The sequence below is a fragment of the Amblyraja radiata genome, chromosome 6, assembly GCF_010909765.2.
Source record: "Amblyraja radiata isolate CabotCenter1 chromosome 6, sAmbRad1.1.pri, whole genome shotgun sequence".
Taxonomy (NCBI): Eukaryota; Metazoa; Chordata; class Chondrichthyes; order Rajiformes; family Rajidae; genus Amblyraja; species Amblyraja radiata.
The window spans coordinates 39,604,505-39,626,672 of NC_045961.1; the positions used below are offsets into that span (position 1 = coordinate 39,604,505).

Here is a 22,168-nt window from a genome sequence, read left to right on the forward strand (position 1 = left end):
TCCTTCATGCCAGTCATTCCTTCTATATACGGACAAGGTAGCTAATGGCCCAATAAATAATCCAAACATTGGTCTTCACTTACCTGTTTCAACCCCACAATCCTCTCATTAATCTTCAGCCAGAAATGGGTGCTTAAAAGCCACATTCAATTTTACACACCCAAGTGAAGTGCAACATTTCTTATACTATTTATGAAAATCATTTCTCCACAGATCTAATGATTGAGCTGGCCTAGAAAGTTGTTTTTAATACATTGCAAATCATCTGCAGGTAAAAATTATTTTACTGATATAAAACACTGTAAATCCCCCACCCAAGTAAGAGTACATGTTAAGCCCACGTGTTGCCCATAATGTAAAGTAACATAAACTGTACTTTACATTGCACAGGGCTGCCAACATTGGGTGAGAGTTGGGAGTGAGAAATTGCGAGAGACCAAGCCCAAGGGCGCGGAGCATCTGAGGTGGGGGGGGGGGGGGGGGCAGGGTGTGTACGGAGCTTTTGCATTTTTTCAGTTTGAAATTGCGCAATCTGGTGCATACTGTGGTGAGTCTTTTAATTTACACTTGAATGCAATATTTATGCTTTAAATTGGATTAGCTGTGAATAAGGTTAGGCTAAATTACATTCCTAATTACATTCCACAGTAAAGCCTGGCTCTGATCAACAGGTGCAGCACATGAATGATCTTAGTATATTCATGTATGGAAATCAGATTATAATCAAACACTTGGCCCATGTTGACCAACCTGGGTCTCAATGCACACCTGGTACTACTCCTGACCCTGACTCAAGTTGCATACCTTCTCTCATTCCTGATCGTGAGTCCAGCCTTACACCTGGCCCCCTATTCTACCCTGATCTTAGCTGCTTACCTGCTTAGGTTCCCAGTACTGAACACTCCCATTGTCCCAGCTTTTACTGCACACCTGGTACTATTCCAGACCTTGACTCTGGATGCACACTTGGCCTTGCTCCTAGCCCCTCTGCACTGACAATATATCTGGCCCACACATAAAGCCCCATATCTGATCCCCTGGACTTAACCTATTACGTTCAAGTCCACAGGTGCTTATATAATGCGGTATGTTTTTATGGGGCACTTCACGAACCAAATTTTGTATAACAAAATTTGCTACATCCATTGGCTTCCTTGTTATCTAACATGCTAGTTACTTTGTCAAAGTCATCATCAATTGGTTGAACACAATTTCTCATCCATAAATTTATACTCACTCAGCTGTATAAGTATTCTCTTACCATTTCCTTCATTTTCCTAACAAACTGCCCTGAAGTCATTTTCACCCCCAATATTTTCAGTATTTTGCTGTCTTCGTCTCAGCTGGGACTTTTGCGAAATGCGAAGTCCAATAACTATATATTTAAGCAATATTATTCTATTAAGTGTGATCTTGAGAGTACATAATATTTTCTGTGGTATTCATAACACAACAATGATAAAAAGATCTTTGTTTTGATTGCACCTACCAACATGCAAACATTATAATATTACAGTTAATATGTACCGAGGGCAAATTCTTGTTCCAATGCTCCCCATTCCCAATTACTTTTACATTGAAGTGATTGAAATCCAAGTGAAGTTTAAATGGCATCAGAAAAATAAAACCTCCGGAATGGATGATATTCATTACGTCATTGGTTGGAATCAGTATCAGCACAATTAGTATATTAAACTTTGAATCTTCAGATGTCCTGGTTCAAGCTAAAACTAAAGACAAATAATAACCTCCTCACACATTCCCCTGCAAGTATCTCTGTCAATCCTTTAAAATATGCCCTTTCTTTGAACAAGCTCTTAAACATCGCACCTGAATCAGTTTCCACCTGATTACACTTCTTGAGGATGTTCATCTACGTGTTCAATTAATAAAACAACGAGATTGGGGACATTTCTATTCAACCTGTCAAAGGAATTTGGGGGGGGAGTTTAGAAATAGTCAGTGCGGTAAACAAACATAGTGGTTGAGTGGCAAATGACAGTAGTGCTACCTTCCCAATATTTAACTGAAGGAAATAATGGGTTATTGGGGCTGTATGTTGTGACAGACAGCCTGACACCTTGCATGTCATTTAAATATTACACTTATCCCATCCCCCTGGATATTCCGGATTAATAATTAAGGTTTTGTCAACTAATTACAAATCAGGCTAATTACAAATCAATAAAATTAGCCAACTCCGAAACACAAAGTGCTGAGCATTGGGATCCAGACATCATGGACAACCGGGATCAGTTCCCCGCGCACATCTGGCAGTGCTCTCCATCTGAACCAGGGGCCATGGAGCATTTTAGAAAATGGGGGGGGGCTGAGCGATCAATGATCACTTGCCTTGGGGGTACCCGGCGAGGTAGTGGTGCAACTGGGTGGAGGGAGGGTGTGTCCCCCCTCCCACAGTAGGGACTTTTTGAAATTTGATGTATTAAAATCATGTTTTAGTGCATTGTAGAAGTATGATTTTAATGTTTTTTGTATAAGTATTTTTAAGAGGTAACTTTTTAAGCGGTAAGTTTTTCCACACAAAGGGTGGTGGGTGTATGGAACAAGCTGCCAGAGGAGGTAGTTGAGGCAGGGACTATCCCAACATTTAAGAAACAGTTAGACATAGATAGGACAGGTTTGGAGGGATATGGACCAAAAGCAGGTAGTGTAGCTGGGACATGTTGGCGGGTGTGGGCAAGTTGCGCCCACGGGCCTGTTTTCACACTGTATCACTCTATGACTACATTATACCTCCACCATGCATGAATGCTTCAAAATCAATGTATGGAAACCAGATTATAATCTAACACTTGGCCCATGTTGACCAACCTAAAGAGTCGCCTCAGTAGGACAGGCCCATAAGTGCATGGGAATAGCGTAGATCAGGGAAGCCACGACCAGCTGTGTCACTCGTTGTCCAGCCCACTCTCCAAGTCACCGATAGACACAAAAAGCCGGAGTAATATCCAATTTCCTATCTGTGTCTGTGGACCGACTCCAAGCACCAGAGGCCCATTGATCTGCTGTGCTGCTCAAATTGTGATTGGCTTTGTGGAGATCAGAGCCAGATGTCACCATGTCCCAGCACTCGGCCCTACACAGTCCTGCTAGCCGGACAGGGTTCAGTTTAGAGATACAGCGCGGAAACAGGCCCTTCGGCCCGAGTCCACACCGACCAGCAATCCCTGCACATTAACACTATCCTACACACACTGGGGACAATTTACACTTATACCAAGCCAATTAACCAGACCTTCAGTCTGAAGAAGGGTCTCGACCCGATTCGTCACCCATTCCTTCCCTCCAGAGATTCTGCCTGACCTGCTGAGTTATGCCCCTGTCCCACTTAAGAAACCTGAACGGAAACCTCTGGAGACCTTGTGCCCTACCCAAGGTTTCCGTGAGGTTCCAGGAGGTTCCGGTCACTCTCCCAAATGGTGGAAAGTGGTTTCCGCGTAGTCGAGGCTTCTTCTATGTTCCTGCGATTATTAAAAAAACAAAACAAAACCGGCCTCGACTAAAAATAGGTTGCCGTTTGGTCGAAGCCAGTGGAGTGGGGTTGCTATTTACTTACAGGCAGTTGAAGGCCATCTCCTTAGCTGACCGGCCATTTTGATTGGCTCATTGGAGTTTTCAGTAAACATCCTGTCGGATCTTTGGTTTTCAGGACCTAGAAGATCCGCCGGAAGGTAAAATGCCCGCTAACTTTATTAAACTTCTTAAAACTGTCTCCACTCCTTCTCCCTCCCCCCCCCCCCCCCGTTCTCTCCCCATCTCCCCCCCTTCTCTCTCCCCTTCTTTCTCCTTCTCTCCCTCCCTCTCGCGCTCTCTAAAGGACTTACCGTGCTCTGTGGCAGCCGTTTACCTTCCTCTTCATCGTGCAGACAGCGCTCCTCCGCTGTCCCTGGCCCCCACCTTTGTGATGTGTTTGCGTGTGTGTGTGTGCGGTCGGTAGCTGATGCAGCTCATGCTTCGGTCGAGGCTTTCCAGGCAAGTGACCAAAACCTCTGGTGACTCATGGAGAGTGACTGGAACCTCCGGGAACCTCACGGAAACCTTGGGTGGGGCGCAAGGCCACCAGAGGTTTCTGTTCAGATTTCCTAAGTGCGACAGGGACATAACTCCAGCACTTTGTGTCTATCGGTTTAAACCAGCATCTGCAGTTCCTTCCTACACGTGTACCTGTCCAAATGCCGTTTAAATGCCATTGTGGTAATTTCAAGTGTAGAATGAAGAAAAGAGAGTTTAGTTGTGTGCAGCGACATCAGAACAATGACATTCTCAGTTGCTGCACCTTAACAGGCCGGTTAAAGCAACAACACACAGATACATGTAAATAGATTGATTTAGTTTACTATTGCCACCTGTAGCGAGGTACAGGGAAAAGCTTTTGTTGCGTGCTATCCGGTAAATGCAAGCAAGCCACTCACAATGTACAGATAAAGGAGAATGGGCGCAACATATATAATCAATAATACAACGGATTAATAATCAGTAATATTGGGTAATCATCCCGGCATATCAGCGGAGGCCCAAGTATTAGCATTACAATTAATTCCCCACAACACCGGAGACCTGGGTTCAATCCTGGTCTCGGGTGCTGTCTGTGTGGAGTTTGCATGTTCTCCCTGTGACCGCGTGGGTTTCCTCCAGGTGCTCCAGTTTCCTCCCACATCCTAAAGACGTGTGGGTTTGTAGGTTAATTGGCCCTCTGTAAATTGTCCCGTAGTGTGTAGGGATTGGACGAGAAAGTGGGATAACATAGAACCAGAGTGAATGGGTGATCGATGGTCGGCACGGACTCGAGGAGCACGAAGGGCCTTTCCATGCTGTATCTTTGAACTAATTATAATATTCAACAAATCAAGACTTTCCTATCGATTTGAACATGAACAATAATATCCCAAGGTTGCAGAGTATTTGAATGGCATTTACTGCATAATCTCCGAGGTTATGCTTTGTAAAGTGAAGGGCAAAGTTCATCTCTACAAGTATCATTTTCTGAAGTTAATTTGTAGTTTATATTTACCATCTTGCGTTTGCTTATTTGTTCCCGCGATACATGAATCCAAGACTTACATTTAAAGATGAACAAAATATCAATTTAATGACAGATATCAACTAATTTCCCCGATTGAGTATGAATATCAATTTCTTTAAGATCCCCTCTCTCTCTCTCTCTCTCTCTCTCTCTCTCTGTCCCTCCCCCACCTGAGTGGTACTAGCTTCAAAGTCATCTTGTTGGGTCTCATTGTGTGAGAAGGAACTGCAGATGCTGCTTTAAACCGAAGAGAGACACAAAATGCTGGATTAACTCTGCGGGACAGGTAGCATCTCTGGAGAGAAGGAATGGCTGACGTTTCGGGTCAAGTCAGGTCAAGTTTATTCCTCACATACACATACGAGATGTGCAGTGAAATGAAAAGTGGCAATGCTCGCGGACTTTGTGCAAAAAACAAACAAACAAACAAACAAACTACAAACAGAATGGAACAGAATGACATATACTTTTACATATTAAATATTGTGGGTGGAAGGAAAAGGGGGAAAAACCCCCAGCAATTTTTTAAAAAACAGTAGAATGGTACAGTAAAGTTAGTCCCTGGTGGGAGATAGGAGTTTACAGTCCTAATGGCCTCTGGGAAGTAACTCGTTCTCAACCTCTCCGTTCGCACAGCATGGCAACGAAGGCGTTTGCCTGACTGTAGCAGACCCTTCTAAAGGTTTCGGGTTGAGACCCTTAGAAGGGTCATGACCAGAAACGTCACCCATTCCTTCTCTCCAGTGACGCTACCTGATCCATGCCGGTCACAAGGGCGAATTCGGCACAGAGACTCTAACGGCAGCGGCGCAACGATTCCGACGGCCCGGGACTCTTGCACTGAGACTGCTCCATGGCTGGAGCTGCAGCGAGCGACTCGCCAGCCCAGCAAACACTCGCCAGCCCCGGTTCCCCGCCACATCAGTCCCCACCGTTGCTTCTGCTTTCATCCCTCCCTCAGCCCCGACTCCCCAACACCCGCAGCCCATGCAGTTGATATGAGTTTTGAAATTCCCGTTGATCACAGAATTTCTCATGACAGAGCGTGAGAAATTTGTGATCATAGAAACATAGAAACATGGAAAATAGGTGCAGGAAGAGGCCATTCGACCCTTCGAGCCAGCCCCGCCATTCATTGCGATCATGGCTGATCGTCCCCAATCAATAACCCGTGCCTGCCTTTTCACCCATAACCCTTGATTCCACTAGCCCCAAGAGCTCTATCTAACTCTCTCTTAAATCCATCCAGTGATTTGGCCTCCACTGCCCTCTGTGGCAGGGAATTCCACAAATTCACAACTCTCTGGGTGAAAAGGTTTTTCTCACCTCAGTCTTAAATGACCTCCCCTTTATTCTAAGACTGTGGCCCCTGGTTCTGGACTCGCCCAACATTGGGAACATTTTTCCTGCATCGAGCATGTCCAGTCCTTTTATAATTTTATATGTTTCTATAAGATTCCCCCTCATCCTTCTAAACTCCAGTGAATACAAGCCTAGTCTTTTCAATCTTTCGTCATATGACTGTCCTGCCATCCCAGGGATCAATCTCGTGAACCAACGCTGCACTGCCTCAATCACAATCAATCAATCAATCAATCAACCTTTATTGTCATCTTGCAAGCAACAGTTGTACAGTGCAAAATGAAAAGACGTTTCCCAGGGAATAGCGGAGCATCGCACATGAAATTTAAAACATTTCACACATAATACTAAAAACAATCCAGTCCCTGATGGAACAGTATAAATAGTTAAAAGCAGGTAAAACACAACGTTCCCCCATAACCCTTGATTCCACTAGCCCCAAGAGCTCTATCTAACTCTCTCTTAAATCCATCCAGTGATTTGGCCTCCACTGCCCTCTGTGGCAGGGAATTCCACAAATTCACAACTCTCTGGGTGATATGAGTTTTGAAATTCCCGTTGATCACAGAATTTCTCATGACAGAGCGTGAGAAATTTGTGATCATAGAAACATAGAAACATGGAAAATAGGTGCAGGAAGAGGCCATTCGACCCTTCGACCCAAGGATGTCCTTCCTCAAATCAGGAGACCAAAACTGTACACAATACTCCAGATGTGGTCTCACCAGAGCCCTATAAAACTGCAGAAGAACCTCTCTACTCATATACTGAAATCCTCTTGTTATGAAGGCCAACATTCCATTAGCTTTCTTCACTGCCTGCTGTACCTGCACGCCAACTTTCAGTGACCGGTGTACAAGGACACCCAGGTCTCGCTGTACCTCCCCCTTACCTAACCTAACCCCATTGAGATAATAATCTGCCCCCTTGTTTTTGCCACCAAAGTGGATAACCTCACATTTATCTATATTATACTGCATCTGCTATGCATCTGCCCACTCACTCAACCTGTCCAGGTCACCCTGCAACCTCCTAACATCCTCTTCACAGTTCACACTGCCACCCAACTTTGTGTCATCCGCAAACTTGCTAATGTTGCTCCTAATTCCCTTTTCCAAATCATTAATATATATGATAAACAGTTGCGGCCCCAACACCGAGCCTTGTGGCACTCCACTCACCACTGCCTGCCATTCTGAAAAGGACCCGTTCACTCCTACTCTTTGCTTCCTGTTTGCCAACCAATTTTCTATCCACGTCAACACCCTACCCCCAATACCATGTGCTCCAATTTTAGTCACTAGTCTCCTGTGCGGAACCTTATCAAAGGCTTTCTGAAAGTCTAGATACAGTACATCCACTGGCTCCCCTTCATCAATTTTACTTCACATCCTCAAAAAATTCCAGAAGATTAGTCAAGCATGATTTTCCTTTCATAAATCCATGCTGACTTGGACTAATCCTTTTGCTGCTATCCAAATGCCCCATTATTACCTCTTTAATAATTGACTCCAGCATCTTTCCCACCACCGAAGTCAGGCTAACTGGTCTGTAATTCCCCGTTTTCTCCCTCGCTCCTTTCTTGAAGAGTGGGATAACATTAGCTATCCTCCAATCCACAGGAACTGATCCTGAATCTATTGAACATTGGAAAATGATCACCAATGCGTCCACTATTTCTAGAGCCACCTCCCTGAGGACCCTGGGATGCAGTCCATCAGGTCCCGGGGATTTATCATCCTTCAGTCCCATTAGCCTACCCAATACTATTTCTCGCCTAATGAAAATTTCCATCAGTTCCTCGCCCCCTTAGATCCTCTGTCCTCCAGTACTTCTGGGAGATTGTTTGTGTCTTCCTTAGTGAAGACAGATCCGAAGTACCTGTACAACTCTTCTGCCATTTCTATGTTCCCCTTAATAATTTCACCCATGTCTGCCTTCAAGGGACCCACATTTGACTTTGCTACTCTTTTTCCCTTAAAATATCTAAAGAAGCTTTTACTGTCCTTCTTTATATTCCTGGCCAGCTTCCCTTCCTACTTCATCTTTTCAGCCCGTATTGCCCGTTTTGTTTCCTTCTGTTGTCCTATGAAAGTTTCCCAATCCTCTGGCTTTCGGCTACTCTTTGCTGTGTTATACATCTTTTCTTTTAGTTTTATTCTATCCCTAACTTCTCTTGTCAGCCACGGTTGCCTGAGCAGTCACGTGAGAGCGTGAGAATTTGTCAAAATGCGTGATTCTCACGCTCAATGCTTGAGAGTTGGCAGCCCTGCATTGCATTAGTACTTTGCATCTGCTTCTAATTGGTGTGATTCAACTTTCCATCCGTAGCTTAACAACAAACACTATCTTCTTAATCTGCCAACATATGGACAGTGACATGGTAGGGAAGGTTTAGTGGAATATGAGGCAAACGCAGGACGGGGCAAGTTTAGTTTAATTTATTGTCACATGCACCGAGATACAGTGAAAAGCTTTGTTGCATTCTAAACAGTCAGCGGAAAGACTATATATGATTACAATGGAGCCATCCACAGTGTACAGCTACATGATAAAGGGAATAATGTGACAAAGGGCCTGTCCCACTTACGCGTCTGCACCTCGACGCCGTACGCACCGCCTCGACGGGCATACGCAGCGTCTTGACGCCGTACGTCACACGCGAACTTCCCGCGGACTTCGCTCGAACTTCACGTCACTCACTCGACCTCCGCGTGGCCCCCGCTTCCGGTTTGGTCGCGCTTGCCGCATGCAGGTCGCATGCTCGTGGGACAGGCCCTTTACTCATGCATTTTGTGTCTATCTTCAATTTTCTTGGCCCCGCTCTGGGAGTAGAAGTGGGGGCGGATCTGGACCGCAACGGCCGTGAGCCCCAGGCCGAGCTCGGCGATCGTTTGCCTGTTTCTGCTGCTGTTGAAGGTGAGACGTTGCGTTGCGCCAGGGTCTTGGGCCTGTCCCACTTTGGCCGTCAGCGAGCAAAGATTTTGTTCACTGCAAGAATTTCGGAGCCCCGCGCAATGTTAGGACGGGCTCCGCACAACTCCGTACCCCTCATGCTTCTAAGTGGGACAGGCCCCACGCGACCATACGCTGCCCGGACGCCTCAAGCGACCACGAGGTCGTGTAATTTGCGAGCCAAGGACGCGCAAGTGGGACAGGCCCTTAACATTTCGTGCAAGATAACGTCCCGTAAAGTCGGATCAACCATAGTCCGAGGGTCTCCAATGAGGTAGATGGTAGCTCAGGATTGCCCTCCAGTTGTTGCTAGGATAGCCCCGGCCGAAGTTGGGCCGAAGAGCCTGATTCAGTGCTCTATGACCCTACAACATGTATAATTCTGCTGGGAACCGCAAATTGTTAGAAACCTATGGTATTTTTTTGCAATACACAACCACTATGTTCACTTCATTCAACCTTATTGAAGGAATGGAAACAATCTCTTAAACGTTACCCAACTTTGCCGCAGCGTGTTCACGGCTGCATCTATCAGCACGGTCCAACTATTTAACTTTTAACCCCAATTCAACGAGGCTGGGTGTGAAGGGGGCGGGCTGTACCTTGTCCAGCGTGGAGAGGGTGGCCAGGAATCCCCAGGTGCTGGAGCTGAGCAGGTGGCGAGCGAGCCGGGCTTTCCCTTGCTGAGGCTGCTTGGGGGACGACCTCTCCACACTTTGCCCGTCCCTGCGGTACGAGAACATCCTGGAGGGGAAGCCGAGCGCTTCTCTGTGACTCGGCATCTCGGCCGCCACGGCCCGGGACTCTCCCTCGCCGTCCCCCCGCCGCCGTGGCTGCCGCTGCTGGTAGGCGGCGGCGGGGTACGAGGCTTTCCAGATGCTGCCGCCGCTCTGGAAGAGCCTGTTGGGCAGCACATTCCCGTCCTCCTCCTCCTCGTCGTCCTCAGTAGACACCGTCTCCTCCTGGTTGGTGATGGCCCAGGACACGGAGTTGACGATCACATAGCCGCGGCTGCGGTGCGCCACCCAGGCCAGCAGCAACAGCAGGGTAAACAATGACAAGCCGGCCATGTCTACTGGCCGCTGGTAAACAGCCACTTCAATAAACACTTCTCCACTCCCTTCCCTCTCACAGCACCCACCGCTCGACTTCAAAGCACCACCATCTGGCAGCGGCTGCAAGGCGCACTCTCGCTTGTCCAGCCTTGTAGTCTTTAATTGGCAGCGCCTCCAACTCATAATCACCACGAATAACAATTAGAGAATTGTTTTAATAGAGCCGTAGTCATACAGCACGGAAATAGACACTTCAGCCCGGTTACTTTTTGTATATCATTCATTAATTTGTTCCATATCTCTCGTTTCCCTTCCTCCTATCAGTCTGAAGATGGGTCTTGACCTGAAACATCACCTATTCCTTTTCTCCAGAGATGCTGCCTGACCTGCTGAGTTACTCCAGCTTTCTGTGTATATCTTCGGTTTAAACCAGCATCTTCCGACACACTGTGGGAGAGAAACAGACTTATTAGTTTGGAGTGATGCTCCTATAGCCATGTAACCCCACATTTGAATGGCAGGTGTTCATCCTTCATTGATAGTGAGTGTTGAAAATAGTGTTGGAGTATGTCAAAATAAACCCAATCATCTTTAAACCTGACATCCAGCGCTGCACAAGTTCCAGGGACATGAATGATGGTTGATTTTTCTCCGACGTTGTTGCACTGGCAACTCAGTGGGCAGTCCATTTACCAAACAGGGTCTGAAGAAGGGTTTCGGCCCGAAACGTCGCCTATTTCCTTCGCTCCATAGATGCTGCTGCACCCGCTGAGTTTCTCCAGCATTTTTGTGTACCTTCGATCTTCCAGCATCTGCAGTTCCTTCTTGAACACAGGTTCTAATTTAGTTTGAGTTTAGTTTATTGTCACGTGTACCGAGGCACAATGAAAAGCTTTTGTTGCCTGCTAACCAGTCAGCGGAAAGACAATTCATGATTACAATCGAACCTTCCTTGTTAACAATTAGTCATTATTAAAATAATTTGAAATAAAAAAGAAGAGTCAATTTATGTTATGAATTGTTTATTATTTTTCTTCAATTAACATGCTATACAAAATCATTTCATTTACACTCAGCTTTTGATTTTGAATAAACCTTGTATTTGAAAATTATATTTATGGCCAGTGGATGACTGCTTGTATAATTGATTTTTCATTCTGAATCACAGAAATCTGAATTTCATTGCCATGTCTTCTCCCCACCCTGATTCTCCAAACTAAAGTTCTATTTCTGATCAAACAAGCAAACAATTGTAAATTATACTACATAAAGTCGACTTTATGTAGTATAATTTACAATTGTTTGCTTGTTTGATCAGAAATCAATATCAAATCAATATATATTTAAAGTTAATTCTCTAGAAATGGTTACACTTACACCTTAGTGTAAGATATTACCAAATCACAGCATTCCTGCAGCAATGCTATTTCGGGTTTTTTGAACATCTTCATTGTATGTAATGTGAACTAGTCATTCATATCTGCATGTCACTAGCAACCTGTTGCGGCATCATAGATGTGTGGATTTCAAATGTCTGACCATTCTTTAAAGTGACAACTGCTTTCTTCCCTAATGACAGATTCAGCTTAAGGGTACTTTTACTTGGCTCATCTTCAACCAAAACTTGAATTATCTGTAAGAAATAATCACAAGCTTTAAAGCATCTTAACATTTTAAACGTTCTACAGATAATTATTAACAATGACAGGAGAATTAATTATGCTTTTCTATCACTATCAATTAGACAGTAAGATATTTTTACATTGGCTGTACATCGCTGAACAGCAACTTCTGATATTTTGTAATTGAACTGCATGTGTTCATTCAACAAAAGTGACTGTCCAATATAGAGTAGCGTTACCCTTAAAGTTATTTTCACCACAGAATTTAGTCCTTTATGAATCAGACTAAAGTTACCTTGTTGCCAGTCAAAGTATCAATTTGGAGTCCCAAAGGCTTGATGTTGATACCTTGCAGATTAAGGTCTTTGTCACTTATTTGTTCTGGTTTTACATGAAGGGATTCTGATGGTGCTGCAATTGTTTTGAGAACAGATTCCAAGTCAGGGTCCTGAATTGCGCCATGTGATGGCTGATCTATGCCTTCTGGTACTGACTTTTCCATCTCCTCTTCCATGTAGGACTGGAGTACATGAGTCAGGTACTCAGAAATGAGAAGGTTCACCAAGTGCCACGAACCTATTGGACAAGTATCAGATTCTTTAGAAAAATGCACATCTCCAGATCTCATTCCATAGATTGTTAAATAAAATTGTGATTCATTTTTAGTCTAAATATAAATACACATTAAACCATTTTGTTGAAATTAGAGTTATTTTTTTATACAAAAAGTCTTGAATTTTTTTCTAAACAATGGTCATTTTAATTGCTGAGCTTTTTAAATTTGCAATGATTTAAAAATATTGAGATATTTATCATATAAGGAGAGGAGAGGTTGGACAAATTTGGATTGTTTTCTCTGGTGTGCAGAGGCTGAGGGGAGACTTGATAGAAGCGTATAATATCTTGAGAGGCCTAGATAGGATAGGCAGTCAGAACCTTTCTCGTAGGATAGAAATGTCAAAGAGTAGATGGCATAGCTTTAAGTGAGAGTGGCAATGTTTAAAAGAGATATACAGGGCATGTATTTTTACACAGAGAGTGGTGGGTGCATGGAACACACGATGGTGGCAGACACGATAGAGGTATTTAAGAGGCTTTTAGAAAGGCACATGGATATGCAGGGAATGGAGGGTTATGGATGAGATACAGACAAAGAACATTAGTTTAACTTGGCATTGTGTTTGGCATAGTCATTGTGGGTATGAGGGCATGTACAATGTGTGGTATTGTTCCATATTCTATATTCTATGCATGATAAAATACAGGAATGCTATTTTTTAGACAAGTTGTAGCTTGGAAGCTTCTAGTGGCACAGTGGCAGAGCTGCTGCCTTACAGCGCTAGAGACCTGGAATCAATCCTGATTGAGGGTGCTGTCTCTATGGAGTGTAGGTTCCCCCTGTGGGGTTTCTCCAGGTGCTCTGGTTTCCTCCCACATTCCAAAGACATACAGGTTGGTAGGTTCATTGGCTTCGGTAAAAAAAAATTGTAAATTGTCCCTGGAGTGTAGGATAGTGTTAGTGTACGGGGTGATCCCGGGTTGGCGCCAACTCCGTGTGCTGAAGGGCCTGTTTCCACGCTGTTTCTCTAAAGTCTAAAGTTCTAATTTAAAAAATATATATTTCTCTTTACTCTGCATTTATAAGTCATGGACATGCACGAGCATAGGTATTTGCAGCATGTCTTACCAAAGGATTCTGCATTTGACAATGTTAAAGCACGGCTTATCGCAGAGAAAAAGTAGTTCCATCTCAGCTGGAAATTTGCAGCTAATTGTGTAAACTCTTCCTCCTTGAAGATGCTGGGCTGAAATATGAAGTACATTCATCATTGTGTTGCTGAATTCTTGGAACAAAGTTGCTTGAAAAAGTAACATCTTTTTATGAATGGAATGGGTGATAAACCATACAATATTTACATTCAAATGCTCAGTTATAAGCGACTAAAGCAAAGTTATAAGGCCGATATAAACCTTCACCAAAGAAATGGGAATAGGATCATGAGAAGTCTGGCAAATAACTCACCTGAAATACAAAGTGATGCACCAGAGTTGAAACGCATTGAAAGTAAGCTCTAATATCAGCAGCAGAATCCAGTAAAGCTAATAAACTATCAAAACCTGCGAGAAGAAGAAATTACAGCAGACTGTTCAGAATTGCATTTTATTTTCTGACGTGAAAGTAAATGCTTTTCAAGAACCGATTTATGGATTTAAAATATCCATGTTATAAACTAGAGCAGATAGCACCGCTCTGTGTGTCTATTATCAATTATTACCGGCAGCAAACTGACTTTTCAGTGCAATTACCATACAAAAAAAAGTGCGTCGCAGTGAACTGTGAAGTCAAATTAGCAGAGATTTCTGAAATTCTAGAATTCTTGAATAAATGAGAACGATTGGTCTTGATATTAAGTTTTACACTTTTGTTAACTTTAGCTGCACATTATAAGAAATTGCAAATTACCTATTTTTGCACTTTATTGAGGTGGTGTGCAGAGGGTTATCAACCATTTTCTTTCAAGGTCCACTACTGTAATATTCATTTTTTGACATCCAAAGCAAGGGCCAAGAGTCAAAGGTCAAGAATCAATAGTGTTTTATTGCCATATATACCAAAAAGGAACGTTTGAATTTCTCACTTACAGCAACACAACAGCTTTGCCAACACAGTCTCAATAGATAATATAATAAAAATATATTAAAAAGTTCAATCAACAATTTGTGCAGAAAACAAGACAAAGTCCGAAGTCCCTAGTGCAATCAAGGCAGTTTGTTGTTTGGAGTTTAATTGGAATTTGTGGCATTTAATAGCCCGATGGTAGTTGGGAAGAAGTTGCTCCTGAACCTTGATGTTACAGTTTTCAGGCTCTTTACCTTCTTCCCGATGGCAAGAGTGAAATGAGAGTGTGACCAGGGTGGGTGTGGGTCCTGGCTGATTGATGATGCTGGCTGCATTTTTGAGCAATGCCTCCTGTGGACCTCTTCGACATTTGGGGGGGGGGTCAGTACCAGCGACGCAATGCATACCGCAGGTTTTAAAGGGAGCGTACCAAGGAAATCCAGTCTGGTCACAAGGGTTTGGAGTATGTTGACGAAAACAGAGTAGGAAGGAGGGATTAGAGTGAAGATCAGCAGATGCAAATCAGTAGTGGTGTCAGGTTTTGGAAGGGGAGAGAGATGGCAAATCAGTGGTAGAAATACTGGACACATTTAATTTAGAGCATGGAAATAGGCCCTTTGGCTCACCGAGACCATGCCAATTATCAATCACCCATACACACTAGTTTCTATACTATCCCACATTCACATCAACTCCCTACACACTAGGGTCAATTTGTTTGTCTTAATTTATTTGTTATTTATTAGAAGCAAGTGTACAAAAATATAACCAACGGCATATGACATAATACAGTTATTGTACAGCTTCAATTTTGACTTTTAGCTGTAGTTAAGAGAAAAGCAAGAGAGAGAAAAAGTGGAATGTGCAAGGATAGAACCCCTAGACTACCAAAGTGGTGTTGCCAAAGAGTGAGTATGTAAAATAAATAAGGAAGACATAGAGAAATAAAGAGACAAAAACAGAAAGAAAAAAAGTGATGATATACCTGCCTCGCATCCCTCCCCACCCATCACCCAACCCGTAATTAGATTTAACTCCAAAATTGTGTTGCACCATACTATCCTTGTAATAAATCAATGAATGATGTCCATGTCTTCGAAAAATGCTCTGGTTTTTCTGCTAAGACAAGTCTAATATTTTCAAGATGCAGCGTCTCAGACATGTTTGTAATCCACATTTTAAGAGTAGGGACAGATGTATGTTTCCAAAATTTGAGTATTCGTTTTTTCGCCGTTATCAGGCCATAATTGAGGAAACATCTTTGAAATAATGATAGTTCAAAGCAGGCTTCTGATGTACCTAGAATAATCAATTCTGTGACGGGGTCCAATTTTGTTTTTAGTGTTTTTGAGAGAATTTCAAAAATTCCTCTCCAAAAATTATGTAATTTTATGCAAGAGGCGAAGGAATGTGTTATAGTTGCTTCCTGAAGGAGATATTTATCCCAAATAGGAGATACATTTGGAAAGATCTTATTCAGTTTAGACTTTGAATAGTAGAGTCTATGAAGTATTTTAAATTGAATTAACGAATGTCTAACGTTAATCGAACATTTGTGTATATATAAAAGGTTTTCTTCCCATCTGCCTTTTCGGCCTAGTTCCTCTTCCCAGGCTCTTCTAATTGCTTCTGACGATGGGATTTCTATATTTAAACGGGTGTTATACAAATATGAACTTGTTTGACCGAATTTCTATTCATACATTCGTCTAGTATATCTGGCAGCAAAGTTTGGTAGTCTTGGGTATATGTTTTCAGATAGTCTCGAATTTGAAGATATCTGAAATATTGATTACCTTTCAGGTGATATTTCGACTGTAATTCTTGAAATGAGAAAAGAGTTCCCATCTCGTAAAGATCTAGGGTCTATTTGGAAAGATCAATTAACCTACAAAACCAGAGCACCCAAAGGAAACAGAGTCACAGGAGGAACGTGCAAACTCCACATAGAGAGCAGTTCACACAGGATTGAACTTGGATCTCTGGCACTGTGAGGGAGCAGCTCTACCGAACGCTTCCATAAGCATGGTGTTGCATAAACTGGAGTTGAAGATGGAGAGTCCAGGGGACTGCCTTTGCTGGCAGGCCCCTTTTAAGCGTCTCAAAGATAAAAGCCTCACGTGTTGTGAAAACCCCTCTCTACATGCATGACCTGTACCATCTGCCAATCAGGCAAGTCTGGGATGCAAATGAAATGGCTGAAAGTCCATACTTTCCATTGAAAATGATTTTTCCTTGAAAATGAATTGCTTAAAAAGAAGAACCTGCACAATCCAATTTCTCAGTGCCTTAAAATGTCTTCAAGTTTTTCACATGCAGAGAGAATATATAGTGTTCTCTTGACACTGGTGCAGCACGTGAAATCATTTTTCAGGCCCATTGTCAATAAGTAGCATCTATTTCCACTTCAGAGCAACTGGAAATATTCTTGGCAGGGGGTCAGATCAATGGTTTGCAGTGTTTCAGCTCAATGTTATATCGGAAAGATGTGGCGCAAAAATCAACTTTAGCTGTATTGTGGTTTGAAATATTTTTGCAATTATTTTGTAGCTGTGTTCATATTACTATAATTATTCTAAATCACGTTTGAAAAAATAGCTTACCCATGGTTAGCTTCTCCGGTCCTATACGGTCAACTTTTCCTTTGATGCACAACTCTGAATGCAATCTGCCACAGAACCACTGATTCAGGCCAAGTAGTAGCGGCACACTTACTAATTCAAATATTATGCAACAAAAGCCTACACCACCCATTCATCAGCTCTCTTTTCCGTCTCACACTCAGAATATCAAGCTCTGCTGTAAAGGATCAACTAAAGGATGGACCAGATGCCCTGCATTGAGCTACCAGAGGACTTCTCCACCTGGTAAAGCTCACAATATGCATGCACTCCGAGCTGTATCCCGACATCCTTTGTTAAATCAGTGTGATACTGATAAATTGCTCAGGTGTTAATACAAAAGTAGAATCATGTTCATAAGTGATAGGAGCAGTATTGGACCATTTGGCTCATCAAGTCTATTCTGCCGTGCAATCATGGCAAATCTATCTTTCTCTCTTAACCACATTCTCCTGCTTTCTCCCCAAAACCCCTGACACCCGTACGAATCAAGAATCTATCTATCTCTGCCTTAAAAATATCCATAGACGGCCTCCACAGCCTTCTGTGGCAATGAATTCCACAGATTCACCACCCTCTGACTATAATCAATATCTACTGCTATTAAAACAACCTGTGAATAGCACATCTAGTAACCACATTCTACAGAATATCTGAACCTATAGTATAATCTTCTGACTCAAGTACAAGAGATATGCCAACTGATCCAAAATTGTGACTTATTTTCCTGCAGGTCACTCTCAAACACAATCTGTTGAGTTTCCCATGCTGCTGCTTTAAACAATGGTCAATTAAAAAAAATCAATCTTACAATGTCACTGTGCTACTAGCAACACCGAGTTCAAATTTCATATCCTAAACTTTTATTTGCATTAAAGAGCAATCAACCAGCAAGTAACAAATGCTGGAGGAATTGATCTTAAGCAAACAACAACGTTCTGTAGGAACTTATCTTAAGCCGATTACAAAGTGCAGGAGGAACTCAGGCAGATCGGTGGAGGGAATGGGCAAACAACTTTTCAGGTCAGCCACTTTTCCAGACTGAAAGGAGGAGACAGTGAAGACGCAGTGACGGGAGACAATGAGGAGACAGAGACTGAATCAGTGAGGAGACAGTGACTGAGGCAGTGGAGAGGTAGTGATAGGCAGTGGCAGACTGGGTCTAAAAATATTGGTTGCCAGGAGACAAAGGGGGCCCACTTCAGACGTCGGACTTACAACACCCCGGCGAGCGGTCCTGAACATCGGGCCGCCCATAGCGGCAACTGCGGAGGGCACGGGGAGGCCCTGACCATGGGGAACAATGGAGGAAGAGACGGACTTTGGTGCCTTCCCACACAGTGGGAAACTCTGATTCTGCTGTGTGGGGATGTTTTATGTCAAATACTATAGTGTGTTGTGTCCCTTATTTTTATTGTATGGCTGTATGGGAATTTCATTTCACTGTGCCATCTGGCACATGTGATGAATAAATGTATCTTGTATCTTGTATCAGGGGCCCACTTAATATAGGGGGCCCACTTTATCAGGGGCCCACTTGCCATCGGGCAAGCTGACACCCTGGCCAGTCCGCCACTGGTGATAGGGGCAGTGAGGAGAGAGATGGGAGCAATGAGGAGACAGTGACTGAGGCAATGAGGAGACAGTGTTTGGAAGCAGTGAAGTGCTGGAGGTGAAAACCTCAGAGTGGTGTGAGAGGAGCAGTAAGGAAATGGTGAGTGATGCAGCAAAACTCTAAACATGAATGAAAAGATCTGTGTCTGCACATGTACTTAGATAAAATATTTCCCTTGGGCGTGATTTGTATTGTGTATCTGAATCTACTTGCCTTAGTCAACAGTCATTTGTGCACAGGCAATGGGAGGGATCCAGTTTTATGAATATTTTTGTTCCAGTCTTGTAGGTGATGGATGTCATTCATCACCTACAACTTGATTTATAATGGCTTTGTAATCTCCACACAGCTGCATCATTGTGTCTGCCTTCGGCACAATACGATCTGTGTGGCCCACCCTGATCAGTTTTCAGAAATATACCATTTAGTTAACTATAGGCTGACTTTGTATCTAGTCTGTCATGAATCTGCACATTGCGTCTTTCCAGCAATGCGTCATGATGAGTCTTTGACACGCCAGTGTGCAAAACGAACCTTACAAACTGTCATGAGTTTACCCAGCCAGTGTTTTTTCATTAAACTTCAAGTTCAAGTTCAAGTGAGTTTATTGTCATGTCCCTGTATAGGACAATGAAATTCTTGCTTTGCTTAAGCACACAGAAAAATAGTAAGGCATTTACTACAGTACAGATAAATGTGTCCATATACCATGATATAAATATATACACACATGAATAAATAAACTGCAAATAAAGTGCAAATAACAGAAAGTGGTTGTTAATAATCAGAGTTTTGTCCGAGCCAGGTTTAATAGCCTGATGGCTGAGGGGAAGTAGCTATTCCTGAACCTGGTTGTTGCAGTCTTCAGGCTCCTGTACCTTCTACCTGAAGGTAGCAGGGAGATGAGTGTGTGGCCAGGGTGGTGTGGGTCTTTGATGATACTGCCAGCCTTTTTGAGGCAGCGACTGCGATAAATCCCCTCGATGGAAGGAAGGTCAGAGCCGATGATGGACTGGGCAGTGTTTACTACTTTTTGTAGTCTTTTCCTCTCCAGGGCGCTCAAATTGCCGAACCAAGCCATGATGCAACTGGTCAGCATGCTCTCGACTGTGCACCTGTAGAAGTTAGATAGAGTCTTCCTTGACAATCCGACTCTCCGTAATCTTCTCAGGAAGTAGAGGCGCTGATGTGCTTTTTTGATGATTGCATTAGTGTTCTCGGACCAGGAAAGATCTTCAGAGATGTGCACGCCCAGGAATTTGAAGCTCTTGACCCTTTCAACCATCGACCCGTTGATATAAATGGGGCTGTGGGTCCCCCTCCTACTCCTTCCAAAGTCCACAATCAGTTCCTTGGTTTTGCTGGTGTTGAGGGCCAGGTTATTGCGCTGGCACCATATGGACAGTTGCTCGATCTCTCTTCTATATTCTGACTCATCCCCATCAGTGATACGCCCCACGATGGTGGTGTCATCAGCGAACCTGATGATGGAGTTGGCACTGTGGTTCGCTACGCATTATGGGTATAGAGTGAGTACAGCAGGGGGCTGAGCACGCAGCCTTGAGGTGCTCCCGTGCTGATTGTTATCGAGGCTGACACATTTCCACCAATACGAACAGACTGTGGTCTGTGGACGAGGAAGTCGAGGATCCAGTTGCAGAGGGATGCGCAGAGACCCAGTTCTGCGAGTTTGGTAACCAGTTTGGAGGGGATGATTGTGTTAAATGCCGAGCTGTAATCAATGAATAACAGCCTGACATATGAATTTTTGTTGTCCAAGTGGTCCAGTGCGGAGTGGAGGGCCAGCGAGATCGCATCCACCGTTGATCTGTTGTGGCGGTACGCGAACTGCAGTGGGTCCAGGTTTTTGTCGAGGTAGGAGTTGATTTGCTCCATAATCAACCTCTCAAAGCACTTTATCACCACCGGCGTTAGTGCCACTGGTCGATAGTCATTGAGGCACGTCACCTTACTCTTCTTGGGCACCGGTATAATTGATGCCCTTTTAAAGCATGTCGGGACCTCAGACCTCAGAAGTGAGAGGTTGAAAATGTCCGTACAAACTCCCGCCAGTTGGTCCGCACAGGTTTTTAGAACACGACCTGTGTTCTGTATTCACTTGATCTGTATTCACAGTATGCTACAATGATGGGCAGCTGTACTTGTTGTCTGGTGTGTTGCACTGTGTAGTCCATTTACCAGAATAGATATTTCATTTAGTCCTAGAGTCATACAGCGTTGAAACAGGCCCTTCGGCCCTACTTGCCCTCACTGTCCAACATGTCCCACTACACTAGTCCCACTTGCCCGCATTTGGCCCATATCCCTATAAACCTGTCCTATCTATGTAGCTGTCTAAATGATTTTTAACAATGCAATAGTACCTGGGTCAACTACCTCCTCTGGCAGCTCGTTCCATGCACCCATCATCCTTTGTGTAAAAAAGTTCCTAATAGGTTCCTATTGAATCATTCCCCTATCACCATAAACCATTGTCCTCTGGTTCTCGATTCCTCTGCTCTGGGCAAGAGACTGTGCGTCTGCCCAATCTATTCCTCTCATGATTTTGGTAGTGATTTCCAACAATGATATTTGTCTGAACTTTCTTGAATAGGTGTCTTGGCTGTGATGACATCATTTTGATTGGTATTGTTTCTTGTAGAATTGCTATGATATAATACCAGTTTCTCATTGTCAGAGTGTAGCTGCAAACAATGACGTTTTCTGCTGTCATTTTGAAGAAATATGGAACAGCAGATACTGGTTAATGGACAAAAGGATACAGTGCTGGAGTAAATCAGGGGGTCAGGCAGTATCCCTGGAGAACATAAATAGGTAGCATTTCGGGTCGAGACCCTTCTTCAGACTAATTGTAGAGGGGGAGAAGAAAGCTGGAAGAGCAGAGAAGCTGGATAAAGGTTGGCAGGTAACAGGTGGACACAGGTGAGGGGCGGGGGGGGGGGGGGTTGACTGGAAGATGGTTGGAAAAAAGGCCAGAGATAAAAGCAGAAGGTGTGAAATAGGATTGAAGAATTGCGAGTTCTTTATCACCCCACACACAAAGCTATCACATACGCATGATCCATAATGCCATCACATTGCCATCTGAGTTAAGTTCTTTACTTAAGCAATGCATTCACTGATTGTTTCCCCCTGCTTCTGGCTTCTGGTACCTTTTCTTAAATTTGCAGCTTTCAGATATTTCTGATGGCTTTGAATTATTTAGTATCTGGAAAACATTAATAAGATATCTGGCATATGAAGATTTGTCAGC

At 43.5% G+C, this 22,168-nt stretch overlaps 2 protein-coding genes across 4 annotated transcripts in view; both read right to left on the bottom strand.

Annotated features, from left to right (window-relative positions):
• The window catches only part of creg2 (cellular repressor of E1A stimulated genes 2), a 33,345-nt gene extending 22,741 nt beyond the window's left edge, over positions 1-10,604 (bottom strand). For all 3 annotated transcript variants that reach the window (XM_033022580.1, XM_033022579.1, XM_033022578.1), the window contains exon 1: positions 9,964-10,604. In XM_033022580.1, coding sequence (XP_032878471.1) covers positions 9,964-10,599 — 636 coding nt within the window. In that variant the 5' untranslated portion in view covers positions 10,600-10,604. The remainder of the gene's footprint in view (positions 1-9,963) is intronic.
• A 1,184-nt stretch (positions 10,605-11,788) lies between these two features.
• Positions 11,789-22,168, bottom strand: part of rfx8 (regulatory factor X8) — a 48,068-nt gene continuing 37,688 nt past the window's right edge. The window contains exons 12-15 of the mRNA XM_033023428.1: positions 14,062-14,156; positions 13,726-13,843; positions 12,334-12,614; positions 11,789-12,049 (exon numbers count right to left, since the gene is read on the bottom strand). Coding sequence (XP_032879319.1) covers positions 11,891-12,049; positions 12,334-12,614; positions 13,726-13,843; positions 14,062-14,156 — 653 coding nt within the window. The 3' untranslated portion in view covers positions 11,789-11,890. The remainder of the gene's footprint in view (positions 12,050-12,333; positions 12,615-13,725; positions 13,844-14,061; positions 14,157-22,168) is intronic.